Here is a 14,261-nt window from a genome sequence, read left to right as displayed (position 1 = left end):
AAAACTACCATGAGGTATCAGCTCACACTGGTCAGAATGGCCATCATCAAAAAGTCTACAAATGATAAATGCTGGAAAAGATGTAGAGACATGGGAACCCTCCTACACTGTTGGTAGAAATCAGTGCAGCCACTATGGAAAACAGTATGGAGTTTCCTTAAAAAAAACTAAAAATAGAGTTACCATAAGATTCAGCAATCCCACTCCTGGGCATATAACTGGAAAAGATTAAAACTCTTATTTGAAAAAATACATGCACCCAATGTTCATAGCAGCACTATTTACAATAACCAAGACATGGAAACAACCTTAATGTCCATCAACAAATGATTGGTTTAAGATGCGAGGTGTGTGTGTGTGTGTGTGTGTGTGTGTGTATACACACGCACATACATAATGGAATATTATTGAGCCGTAAAAAAGAATGAAAGGGCTTCCCTGGTGGCGCAGTGGTTGAGAATCTGCCTGCCAATGCAGGAGACACGGGTTCGAGCCCTGGTCTGGGAAGATCCCACATGCCGCGGAGCAACTAAGCCCGAGAGCCACAATTACTGAGCCTGCGCGTCTGGAGCCTGTGCTCCGCAACAAGAGAGGCCGCGATAGTGAGAGGCCCGCGCACCGCGATGAAGAGTGGCCCCCGCTCGCCGCAACTAGAGAAAGCCCTCGCACAGAAACAAAGACCCAACACAGCCATAAATAAATTAATAAAAAAAAAAAAAAAGAATGAAATATTGCCATTTGCAGCAACGTGGATGGACCTAAAATTATCATTCTAAGTGAAGTAATCAGAGAAAGATAAATATATGATAACACTTATATGTGGAATCTAAAAAATAATACAATGAACTTATTTACAAAACAGAAACAGACTCACAGACGCAAAAAACAAACTGGTTACCAAAAGGGAAGGGGGGGCTGGGATAAATTAGGAGTTTGGGATTGACAGATACACACCACTATCTATAAAATAGCTAAACAACAAGGATTTCCTGTATAGCACAAGGAACTATATTCAATATCTTGTAATAACCTATAATGGAAAATAATCTGAAAAAGATTATATATATATAGATATAAAATATTATATATAATATATACATAAATAAAACCGAATCACTTTGCTGTATACCTGAAACTAACACAGTATTGTAAATCAACTATAGTTCAATAAAAAAAGAAAATGAGGGGTTCCCATGACGCCCTCCTTGAGGTTGATAATTTGCTAGAACGGCTCGCAGAACTCAGGAAAACAGTTTCTATACTAGATTACTACTTTGTTATAAAAGGATACAACTCAGGAACAGCCAGTGGAAGAGATGAATGGGCCAGGGTATGGGGGAAGGGGCATAGAGCCTCCATGACCTCTCCAGGCACGCCATCCTCCCAGCACCTACATGTGTTCACCAACCCAGAAGCTTGGCTCCTCAAAGTCCTTCAGTTAGAGCTGTTTATGGAGGCTTCACTACAGGCACAATCGATTATATCATTAGCCCTTAGTGATTAACTCAAACTCCAGTCCCTCTACCCTCCCAGGAGGTTGGAGGTTGGGGCTGAAGTGCCAACCCTCTAATCACCTGGTTGGTTCCCCTGGCAACCAGCCCCCATCCAGAGGCTATCCAAGAGCCCCCAGCCCCTAGCCATCATTACCATACAAAAGGCATGTCCTTCAGAGATCCCAAGGGTTTTGGGACCTGTGTGCCAGGAAGTGGGGGCAGAGACCGAAAGTCTATTTCTCATTGTGTCACAAGTTCCATTAGGTTCCACCAGCAAATGAGTTATTCATAATTTAAGAGATTCTGCTCAGGTGGAAAAAATAACAAGGAGAGGTGACAGGAGGGCGAATCATACTGGCCGCTCCTCCTTCCTGTTCTTCACTTCTCATAAACCACACACCTTGGCATGGGCCCTGATACAACCTATTAGTTCTTTCTTCCATTAAAACACTGGACCTGGCTTCCCTGGTGGCACAGTGGTTAAGAATCCGCCTGCCAATGCAGGGGACATGGGTTTGAGCCCTGGTCCGGGAAGATCCCACATGCAGTGGAGCAACTAAGCCCATGCACCACAGCTACTGAGCCTGTGCTCTGGAGCCTGTGAGCCACAACTACTGAAGCCCGTGCGCCTAGAGCCCGTGCTCCGCAACAAAAGAAGCCACCGCCATGAGAAGCCCGCGCACTGCAACAAAGAGTAGCCCCCGCTCGCCTCAACTAGAAAAAGCCTGTGTGCAGCAACAAAGACCCAACGCAGCCAATAAATTAATTAATTAAAAAAAAAAACACTGGACCCGATGATCTTTAAAAGCTTGATCAATTCTGAATTCCAGCAAGTAAGAGGCAGAAACGAGGCAATGCAGGAAGATGGGCTGCACCCTGCAGGCCTACAAACCTGAGCTGTACTTGCCCAGCTTCAAGACCAAAGAAAGAGCCCAGAGTCAGCAACAGAGACATTAGTGGTTTAATGGATGGGGGAGCTTACATGTCTGAAGCAAGGTCCTGGAGCAAACACCCCACGGTGTGTGGCAGACAGCAGGCAGGACCTGGAGGCAGGCTTTTTTCCCGGGGCAGTGGGAGATTACTAGTTGAAGGGGAATTGATGTCAGGTGGGCTCATTGGTTACCTGGGAAACCAGCAGAGGACCATGCCCCCTCACTGCCCCTTTGATAAGCTATCAGGTGGAGATGTTCTGATCTAAAGATTAGAGCAGCCATTAGCTGGGCCCAGGGGGGCAAGTATGTAGGAAGGTCAGTCATGTGAGTAGGGTGTAGGTGAAGTAGGCGTTGGTCGAGCAGGGGATGTATGGAGAGCAAGAGAACAGCCATCTTGGGTGTCCTGATCGTACAGAAGGGATGGAGGGAAGGAGGGAAATTCTCAAGTTCAGATAAATGGAGATGGAAAGGCCCTATATGGGAGACTTTGTTTTCTTTCACAAGTGGTGTCTTTCAGAGCTGTTTCATGCATAATTTACTGGACTGGTATCATTTGTTCCCCAAAGGAAGCTAGGGCGTATTTTGGAATTTTGTCAACAAAACAATTTTTATGAAGCTCAAGCCCATGTTTTCCATATTTCCATATTCGCCTGCCATATCAGTAAACAAAGGATGTTGTGGGCATCAAGCAGCCACTGCAGCTGCCCCAGACTGTGCACCTTGAGGGAATTCAGGATGGAGGAAAACGGAATACTGGCCCTAGATAGTTAAGGTTCATATCAAAGGAATGATTTCAGTGAGCCCAGACTCTTGCATCTTCTCATACATAGAAAAGCGCAAAATTCATTAACTTGAGATGTCTGGTTTTCTTTAATTAATGGTAATCTTTGATGTTCCGACTGTCTGGTTTTTTTATAAATTTATTTATTTATTTATTTTTGGCTGTGTTGGGTCTTCGTTTCTGTGCGAGGGCTTTCTCTAGCTGCGGCAAGCGGGGGCGACTCTTCATCGCGGTGCGCGGGCCTCTCACTATCATGGCCTCTCTTGTTGTGGAGCACAGGCTCCAGACGCGCAGGCTCAGTAGTTGTGGCTCACGGGCCTAGTTGCTCCGCGGTATGTGGGATCCTCCCAGACCAGGACTCGAACCCGTGTCCCCCGCATTGGCAGGCAGACTCTCAACCACTGCGCCACCAGGGAAGCCCCGACTGTCTGGTTTTTGTTGCAAAACTATATATCCTGGTTCCTCTCTTACTTCTTTGGAGCAGTCCCTCAGAGCTGAGAGGCCGTCTTCCAGGTTAAGTCTCCGGAAATTTCGCCAAATAAACCATAATTCTCAACTTTTAGGTTGTGCATTTTTTTCAGTCCACACATATTTACTTTGACATCCCAGTGACTCAGATTGCAGAGACAAACCTAACCCCCATGCTTAGCTCACTAACAATGGTAACAATTTTGGGTGCTTGTTAAGTGCCTAATACTGTTGTAAGCACTTTCCATTCTTCAGCCCTCACAGCAAACCCAGAGTAGGTTCTATTATTAGCTCCATTTTGCATAAGAAGAACAAACTGCCCAAGGTCAAATTGGTGGTGAGCCAGGGGTTGTATTTGAGCCCAGGTTGTGGCTTCAGAGCTCTGGGCCCCCACCAGGAGGCAGTAGGTCCTGGATAAAGCTGTGTCTCACACACACACACACACACACACACACACACACACACACACACAAACACACAAGTGAAGGAGCTTTCCCAAGGGCAGTGTATTTGCACTGCCGGGCTTTGTACAAGGCCCTGTTCTAGAATCATTTTACTCTTCACAACAGTCCTGCAAGGTAAGTGTCACTGCTCCCATCTCACATATCACAGAGCTGGTAAATGGTGGGTCTAGAAGTCAAAAGTCCAGGATGGTCATGGATAGGCTGGGACCTGGGACACTTTACGGGAGTGCTTGCACCTGGACAAACATCTCCTCGAGCAATGGAATACAAAGAAACTAGAAGGGACTAAAAATAACTGTACTCATGCAGCAGCTGGGGCAATTATGAACAAGATACAAAAAGGCCACAAACTAACTACCATTTCTGAGGTGCCAAGAGCAAAAGCAGGGTACCCTGTGCATGATCCCTGCACGCAGCACCACCAAGAGGGTGGGCGGGCCACCTAAGCTATGCTTCCTGCCCAGCCCACAGACCCACCCTTGTTGTTACCCCCATTAAGGACCCAAGCAGCTCCTCTCCCAGGGAGCAAGGGCACCTGTTACTTGTTTTTGCTGCCTCATGCTGCAGCTTCAGCCCCAATAAAGCCTTGCATGGAATTCTCATCTGGCCCCTTACCAATTTCTATTAATTAAAGAAAGAGTGCAAGGGACCAGGTTAGTGACAATCCCTCAGTGTCAGGAGCCTTCAGACCAGGGCACGTGAGTACAAGAAGTTCACAGCATGATAGATTTAAGGAAACCAAGTACTGCCTTTCCTCAAACCATCTGAGACAGCTGCTTCTGACTCGAGGTCAGGGCTGGGTTCTGCTGTCCCACTTCCCCTTTCATATTTGTCCTTCTCTCACTTTACAAATAAAAGGTGTATCTCTCACAATTAGCAATACTACTATGGAGGTCCTGGGGTGTAAAAGCCTTCCCACTGCCAGAAAAGGGGGGGAGGAGGAAGGATAATTAAAAATACATGTGTCCAACATATATATATTATAACGGAATATTATTCAGCCATGAAAAAAGAATGAAATCTTGCCTTTTGCAACAACATGGATGGACCTAGAGGGTATTATACCACACAGAAACAGAGTCAGAGAGAGAACAAAAAGGTGTTTGCCAGAGGGGAGGGGTGAGCAGAGGAGAGAAATAGGTGAGAGAGACTAAGAGGTACAAACTTCCAATTACAAAATAAATGTCACGGGTATGAAGTGTACAGTGTGGGGAATATATAGTCAATAACTATGTAATAATGTCTTTGTATGGTGACAGATGGTAACTAGACTTATCAGGGTGATTATTTTGTAATGTGTAGAAAGATCGAATCACTATGTTGTGCATCAGGAACAACATGGTGTTGAAGGTCAATTATGCTTCAAAAGCAAACAAACTCATAGAAAAAGAGATCAGATTTGTGGCTACCAGAGGTGGGGGGCAGGGAGGAGGAGGAACTGGATGAAGGTGGTCAAAAGGTACGAACTTAAAGTTATAAGATAAATCAGTACTAGGGATGTGAATTGATGTACAACATGGTCAGTATAATTAATACGGCTGCATGTCATATAAGAAAGTTAAGAGAGTAAATCCTGAGTTCTCATTGCAAGAAAAAAATTTTTTCTATTTCTTTAATGTTGTATCCCTAAGAGATGATACATGGTCACTAAACTTATTGTGGTAATTATTTCGTGATATAATTCAGTCATTATGCTGTACACCTTAAACTTATATGTGCTGTATGTCAGTCATGTCTCAATAAAAATGGAAGAAAAAAATATGTGTCTGCAACACCTCCTGTGACGAGTTATCATGAACCTAGGGTAGGGCTTCACATCTGTCGCTTTCTTACACATATTTCTGTTACAGACAATGTGGCATTCAAGTGGGGTGCTTTGACTCATGTTGAGGTGCACAGAATTCAGATGTAGTATAGAACGGGAGAGCAGGAAGGATGACAGTTGTAGTTTAATAACCTCACCTTTTCCATCCCCCAATTTCTGTCAGAGATCACCAAACTCCGGAGGGAGAGTTCCAAGAAAGCAAAGCAGGCTGAACAACAGTGAGAGACGGTAAAGGTGTCAGGACCCTATTTCTCCCATGTGACCTGTGCAAGTCACGACTGCAGGCTTATCTAACTGTATCTGTCTTAGAATGTTCAAGATTGCAGTGAAGCACGCTGCTTTGGAAGCTCATCCTCTCTGCCTCTTCCCCACTCTCAGCTGGAGGAAGAGCTTTGAGAGTGTTTTTTTTCACCCAGCCCTCCGTGTGGGCAAAATCGAGAGCATTTCAAATTGGGGTAGGAAGGGATTTCCCTATGTACTTCAGACAGCTGAATAGTACACCTTCAAGTAAAGGAAACATTGTAAGAGCTAAGCTAATATTTCATATTTTCTTAGGCATTTATTCACGCTTTTAAACAACTTTATTGAGGTAGAATTGACATGCAGTTAGCCTCAGGTATTTAAAGTATACAATATAAGCTTTGTGACACATGTACATACCCATGAAACCACAACCACCAAGATAAGTGAACTTATCACCCCTTTAGCATCCCTCCCTCCACCTCCCCGTCACCATACCCCATCCCTAGACAATCACTGATCTGCCTTCTGCCATTATAGATGAGTTTTCGTTTTCTAGAATTGTATATAAATGGAACAATACAGTAGATATTCTTTCTTTTTGTCTGGCTCCTTTCACTTGGCACAATTGGCATAATTATTTTGATACTCATTCATGTTGCTCCATGCATCAATATTTTGCTCCATCTTATTGCTGAGTATATCCATTGTATGAATACACCACAATTTGTTTACCATTCACCTGGTGATGGATATTTAGACTGTGTCCCGTTTTGGGCCCTTACAAATAAAAGTGCTGTGAACATTTGTGTCTTAGCTCTTGTGTGGACGTATACTTTCTTTTCTCTTGGGCAAATACTTATGAGTGGAATGACTGGATTATATAGTAAATGTATGTTTATTTAAGAAGCTGCCAAACTATTTTTCAAAGTGGTTGTTCCATTTTACATTCCATCAGCGTGTAGGAGAGTTCCACTTATTCCACATCTTCATCACACTTGATATGTTCAGCGTTTTCAGTTTTAGCCATTTTAATAGTGTGTTATGGTACCTCATTGTGGTTTTAATTCATGTTTTTCTAATGGCAAATGGCATCTTTCCACATGTTTATCTGGCATTCATAAATCTTCCCTGGTGAGGGGTCTCTTCAAACCTTTTGCCCATTTATGTTGAGTTCTCTGTTTTCTTATTACTGCATCTTGATAGTTCTTCATATATCTGGATTTGCCAGTATTTTCTCCTCACCAGTGGATTACCTACCTTTTTTTTCGTTTGGCTGCGTCGCACAGCTGTGGGTCTTAGTTTCTCGACCAGGGATCGAACCTGGGCCTTTGGCAGTGAAAGCATGGCATCCTAACCACTGGACCACCAGGGAATTTCCAGCCCAATGAATTATATTTTAACTCTTTTAACAGGGTCTTTCAAAGAGAAGTTTTTTATTTTGATGAAGTATGATTTATCAATATTTTCTTTTATAGATTGTGCTTTGGGTGTCATATAAAATCCTTGCCTACCCCAAGCTCATGAAGATTTTCTCCTATTCTTTCTTAGAAAAGTTTTATTGTTTTTATTAAATTTTGTCAAAAGATTACCAAATACCATAAAACCATACTCATCCTTTACTTGGGTACAAGCCTCCTTGTTATCACTGCCAGCTTCTCTATCGCTTTAAATTCCTACCATAGATTTCAATGTCCACACTCTACCAGGAGTATATTGTGGATTCTTCTGTAAATAATGCACTTGACACTAATCATTGATGCATGCTTTGTTAAGTCCTAATACTCTCACTCTCTCTGTCTCTCTGCTGTTAATCTTTCTCATTCTAGTGATAAATCACATTTATTCTAAACTGCTGCTCTCTAAAATATAACTTTACATTTAATAATTGTCAAAATTCAAGTATCTCTATGTTTGATGCTAATAATAATCATGATATCTTGATCCCAAATAATTTTTTAACTTATAAAAATTTTTTTAATTAACATTTCAATTCACATATATATTTTAGTTGCAGAGAAGTATGATAGTGCGAACAATAAAAGACTTTCAAGCTTAAAAATATATTACATTAGGATGAAATTCTGTGAGAACATATAATATACACGTTCGAAGGGAAAAAGGAACAACGTAAATTTTCCAGTTGTGAAAGTAGAGCTCTTCCTATATTTTTAAAAAATGCTGTTTGTTAGATGCTATTAGTTACATTTAAAAGAACAGTTTTATTTTTAAATGTCAGTATTTGCAATATGCCAGAAATTACATCCTTTGCAGCTCTTCAAGCTATGATGAAAAATTCTAGATATCAACGTAAAAATTGTAAGGGTGTAACTAAATTTTTCAAAAATCTTTCAGAAAGTATGTAGTTTAAAAAAAAAAAAAGGTAATACTACTACTACTAATAGTCACCGCTCTACCTCACATAAAAGAACTAGCGGTGGATGCCGGGTGCTGACTCAGTGCTGGGCGTGCTCCTGGGAGCAGGGAGATGCCACGCTCAGGAAGTGCGTTTACCTCGGCACATAGACTGTTCCTGGATGGGGCCCAGGCGTCAGACACGAATGTCTCAAACTCCTCTTTTCTCTAAAAGGGAATTTAAAGGTAAAGGCCGTAGATCAAGTCAGTCTTACACCCTGTGGGTGGAGAATCTCCTCAGCAGGGTACTTGGGAGAAGGCAGGAGGTGGACGAGAACAACGGGCCAGGAGAGAAAGTTCCGAGCCACACCCACGAGGCCCACCAGGGGGCGCGCTCCTCCAGTTATGAGAATCCTAGTTACCTCAGCCATCTGGAGCCAAGAGGAGGGGCAGACATCCTCGCCCCACCCCGCCTCCACCTGCCCATCTCTGTCTGCTCCTTTCTTCTATTGCTACCGGCCAATCTTTTCATTCTCCAGCCCAAATCCCACAGAAGCCAACCTGATTGGTTTAGCCGATTTCCCTCTGGGCTTTAGGCAGAGTCCTTCATGCCAGGCCACCCTATGGCAGGTGCAACCAATCAGTGGCCATCCTCCTGTAAAGACCAGCCTAACGTTGCTCGTCTGATGGGAGGAATACTGATGTGGGTGTGGGGCTGTTTCAGAGATTCGGGAGTAATGGACTTGACAGGACTCATTCATTTGAGTGTCTTTCTCTGTGGTTGAGATGGAAATCTTGGCTTCCCCATGCTTGCTTGTCCCAAGCCCCTCCCACAAATCAAGTAAAAATTATGGCCTAGGGACCATGGTCCTATACAGACATTAAAATGAAGATTAAGAGAACAAAGGAGCTTTCTAAATTGCAAAAGATGCCCTAAGCATCAGGAGGGACCCTGCTCCTTGCCCAATGGAGGGTCAGGTGAGAGCCGCGGAGAAATTCCAGGAGCATCAGACCTTTTCCCAGCGCCTGAAATAAGGAAAGGGGTAGAAGAAAGCAGGGTCATAGTGTCCCAGGCAGCTTTGACGCAGAGGGTTTTGGGAATCCCTCTGCCCAAAATCTCTGTCTCACCCGCCAGGTAGAGTTCCTAAAAGTCCCAGCCTCATTTACTTCTTTGATGTTAGGCCTTGAAAGCCTTAATTATAAAGCAGCGTCAACCAATCACACCAAAGCTGGATTCTGCTTATCCAGTTAAGAGAAGAGGGACGCAGGAAACCTATGACATTGAGCAGACAAGGTTTGATGGCAAAAAAAGAACAGGTGTGGTGGGGCCCTCATAGGGGTCTGACCAGGTACCTGGGGGACCAGGACCATGGTGGGGAGGAAGGAAGAGAGTGCCTTGGAGATGGAGGCACAATGAAATCACCTTGATTGATTCTCTTTCCCCCAGATTGAGCCCAACCACTAAAACTGGAGAACTACCTATAAAACAGAGAGACAGATAAAACCGGAAGGTGTTAAGTGAGGTGCAATAAGTTGGATAATCTATCAAATTTTAAATGTTTATACTCATTGAGTAATTCTGTTTTTAGGAATTCATTCTGCCATTATAGTTGTACATATACAAGGATAGTCTTTGCAGCACTGTTTGTAACAAAAGACTGAAAATACCCTCAAAGTCTATCATTAGGGGTTGGGTTAAATAAATGGTGGCTTAATTGTTAGGAAAAGAAGACAGCCACAAAGCACTCTGCAGGAAGATGGGCAAATTGATAGGCTGGTGCTGAGCAGTGTGTGCCGGTGGCCTTGTATGTGGCCTGGAATGCACACTGGGGCAAATGCTAAGATCAATATTGGGTTAAAACTGAGGCCAAAGCCAGATATCACCATCTCAAAACAAAACATCTGGGGTTCAGGAATTAATCTGAAATCTCATCCCAAAGAATGTAAATATTCTTATAATTTTGCTATTAAAATTATATTAATATTAATGAAATCAAATAATTAATATTACATATTTAAATTTTAAACTTGACGTTACAGTACAGGAAAAGTAATTGCTTGGCGTAGTCAGCTGCAGTTTTGTGGTGCTAAGTAGATGCTCACTTCACTGGGAACAGTAGAGAAGCCAGACTTTTTTTTGGATATTACATTTTCCTGGACTTTTTTCTTTTCTCCATTCCTTTTATGTTCTTTATTATGTCTAGATTAAAGGTGATTTATCATGGAAATTATACATGATTTGGTAATTTTTTCTGCCTATGAAATGTTGAAGTAAAAAAACTGACATTCTTTTCTAGAAATCCATTTTCATAAGACGTGAATTCCCAAATAGAATTTATTCTTGAGAGACTCATAACCTAAATGGAATTAAATACCAAATTAAACATAATGGTTAAAGGTTATTTTGTTTAACATAATGAATGATAGACACCAAGCCAGTTGGCAAATATTAGAATTATGATTTAATCAAATCTCTATTATTGTGCCCTGTATTTTTTTTTTTTTTTTTAATTTTTGGCTGTGCTGGGTCTTCCTTGGGGCGCACGGGCTCTTCGTTGTGGTGAGTGGGCTTCTCTAGTTGCAGTGACTCTCAGGCTCAGTAGTTGCAGAGCACGGGCTTACTTGCCCCACAGCACGTGGGATCTTAGTTCCCCGACCAGGGCTCGAACCCGCGTCCTGTGCATTGGAAGGCGGGTTCTTAACCACTGGACCACCAGGGAAGTCCTTGCCCTGTATTATTTTAAATTAACATTTATTAGCTCACAAAGACTGTAATGTTTTCCTACAGTTATCTAGCTAACATTCTCTCTCAATATTCTTTTTAACTCTGAGTCTTGTTCCCTATTTATTTGCTATTTTAAAGGGCTTAATTGTGTTTGAACATAAAATTAGCAGCTTTCACAATCATTGTTTATTATTGGGGCATTTTACTCTTACAGTACTAAATATGCATATATAGTTCAACTGACTGAATTTTAACATATGAAGCATAAAGAGATTTTCACTTCAAGATTCATCTAGACATTTATAGTGAGTGTTATCTATTAACAATAAATCTAAATGGCGTGCCCTGTGCATGTCACCAGAGTTGATGAGCTGATTGAAATACCAGTAACCTATGTAACCATGGCTGTAGCTCAGGTACAAGCTCAAGGGTGCTCTAAATGATGAAGTACACATTCAGCTATTTATGTTACCGAACGCAAGCCTGTGTGCCTGATGCACAGTGAGGGCAAACAACACCAAAATATTGGAGTTTGGAGCAGACAAAGGTTTATGGCAGGGCCATGAAAGGAGATCGGTGACTCAAGCCTTAAAAATCCAGAACTCCACAAAAGCTTTCAGCAAAGCCCTTTTATAGGAAAGGTGAGGGAGGGGCGTGGTTAGTTGTTGCAAACTTCTTGGTGTCAGATCCTTTGTTCTTGAGGTCAGGTCACGGTCAGGTCACAATGTTCCTGTAAACCTCCACCAAAACAAATGTTATTCTCTGTTCTGACGAGAAAGGGCAAGGTCCCAAGGCTCAACCTTCACCCTCCGAGGTCCAGGTCCTGGCTAAGAGGAGGGGGTCCCTGCGGGGCCGGCTACCCTCCCCGGGAGCATTCATCCAGCACCCAGGCTGGGTCCACCCGCCAGTGCCCAGGCCCGGCCCACGAGGCAGATCTCAGCTGGTGGCGCCCTCAGGGCCAGGTCCCCAGACCCTGCCCAGCCGTCACCACTGAGGACGCCCGCCAGGCGCCTGGGACCCAGCCGGCCCTCAGGCTTTTCATTTACACTGGAGAGACTCATTTGTGTAGGATCAGGAGTACATGTTGTGGCGAATACCAATCAGGCGAATTCCCAGCTCACAGTCGCCCTTCTTTGAGAACAGCCCACCACAGAGGCGACCTGAAGTAACGACGTGCGACGTCCTTGCAGCCTAACCCTGACCTCTGGCCACCTCCTAGGGGTAGACAACCGGTCTCGGCTGTACCAATTTTTGAAACTTGAATGGAGAGACTGAAGCTGGTTGAAGCTGTTACCTTAATGGCAGTGTCCATATACTCCAGTTGCTGAGGCCTCCATGGACTGCGGCCCCATTAGGTCGCAGAGCTGGGTCCTGGGCCCGGCCAGTGGTCGGCCGTGGCGAGCGCTCTGGAGCTCTGCGGGACACAGCCCTCAGCCTGTCCCCGGAACCCCAGCTCACCCACCGGCCCCTCGGCCAAGGGCCCTGGAGGGCCCCAGGGAGAAGGCCGGGATCCGCCTCTCACCGCACCCTCTGCCGGGAGAGCCCTGCGAGGCCGACCGCTGGCGGAGCGGGACCTCTAACTACTGCGCTAACGTCTCGCCCTAACGGGCGTGCACTCCGCCCCTGTTACAGTTGAACTTCCAAAAGCTGAGGCTGAAGGCCAATTCACAGATTTTGGGCTGAATAGCAAGGTCAAAGCCAAACTTTGGTGACACACAAATACACATTATATGCATGTGTATCCACTGTCCACCTCTATCCGCCTCAAGGAAGCGGAACTTGGGGCCCAGGAGTCAAGAATGGGAGACTCTGAGGAAGACATTTCCCCAGGTTCCTGTGTGAGGACAGCGGGTTCAGGGTGCCTGGTGTCCCCTGAAGATGACCCAGCGCTGAGGAGCACAGCCGACTCTGAGACAAGTTAGAGGTGGCAGAGACAGGGCCAGAGCAACACTGGAGCACTTGGCTAGCATCATAGAGGAAAAAGCACCACGTGCAAGAATTTTTCCCAAAGCTCTAGGAATCATAGAAGTTGGTAGAGACTCTGGGCTCAAACCTGACATGACATAGGCCAGAAAACAGAAACCCAGAGAGGGAAGAGATTTGCTGAGGTCACACAGCTGGTGAGCAGTAAAGCTAGAGACTGAGCCACCCTCCCACACAATGAATACGAAGAATGGATACTGGAGGAAGAGTGCTTGTCCGTTGCCAGCTGTCAAAGCAAGTTTGGGGGTGCTTCCCTGGTGGCACAGTGGTTGAGAGTCTGCCTGCCAATGCAGGGGACACGGGGTCAAGCCCTGGTCTGGGAAGATCCCACATGCCGCGGGGCAACTGGGCCCGTGAGCCACAACTACTGAGCCTGCGTGTCTGGAGCCTGTGCTCTGCAACAAGAGAGGCCGCGATAGTAAGAGGCCCACGCACCGCGATGAAGAGTGCCCCCCCCTTGCTGCAACTAGAGAAAGCCCTCGCACAGAAACGAAGACCCAACACAGCCATAAAAAAATAAATTAAATAAATTTAAAAAAAAAAGTTTTTATTCCTTTCTTTCCCACTTTTCACCCCAACATTCAGTTGGCACCAAAAGCTCAAAGGCCTGTCCCTCTGATGTTGTCTCTCCCATGATAAAAAGTTGTAATATATCTGTATGGGAAGTAATGCTTAAGTCCATATACAGTGTTTTAATTATTATGATTATACAAATATCATGGTTGCACACTTTCCTTTCCTGTATGTTCTTTTGCTTTTCTTAGTGTTAATCATTATCTCATTTTTGGAGGGTGGAGAGGTGGTTGTGACAGGGATGGGACAGAAGACAGGGATTCAGAGTGTTTGTCAAAGTTCTATTTTTTCACCTGGGCGGTCATTGCAAAGGTGTTTGCTCTTTATTCATTAAGCTACACTTTTGTGTGGTTTTTCTGTTCCTGTGTTATATTAAGAAAGAAAAAGTTAAAAAAAAAAAAAGAAAAAGTTTAAATAAATCA

At 44.1% G+C, this 14,261-nt stretch overlaps 2 protein-coding genes across 5 annotated transcripts in view; one reads left to right on the top strand and one right to left on the bottom strand.

Moving 5' to 3' along the window:
• The window catches only part of SLC49A4 (solute carrier family 49 member 4), a 114,555-nt gene extending 107,536 nt beyond the window's left edge, over positions 1-7,019 (top strand). The window contains exon 9 of the mRNA XM_036851169.1: positions 6,127-7,019. Within this exon, the coding sequence (XP_036707064.1) occupies positions 6,127-6,185 (59 nt within the window). The 3' untranslated portion in view covers positions 6,186-7,019. The remainder of the gene's footprint in view (positions 1-6,126) is intronic.
• The window catches only part of SEMA5B (semaphorin 5B), a 159,680-nt gene that overhangs the window by 12,484 nt on the left and 132,935 nt on the right, over positions 1-14,261 (bottom strand). The gene's annotated exons all lie outside the window — the stretch shown is intronic.

Source organism: Balaenoptera musculus, chromosome 4 (assembly GCF_009873245.2).
Source record: "Balaenoptera musculus isolate JJ_BM4_2016_0621 chromosome 4, mBalMus1.pri.v3, whole genome shotgun sequence".
Taxonomy (NCBI): Eukaryota; Metazoa; Chordata; class Mammalia; order Artiodactyla; family Balaenopteridae; genus Balaenoptera; species Balaenoptera musculus.
This window is presented reverse-complemented; position numbering and strand designations above follow the sequence as displayed.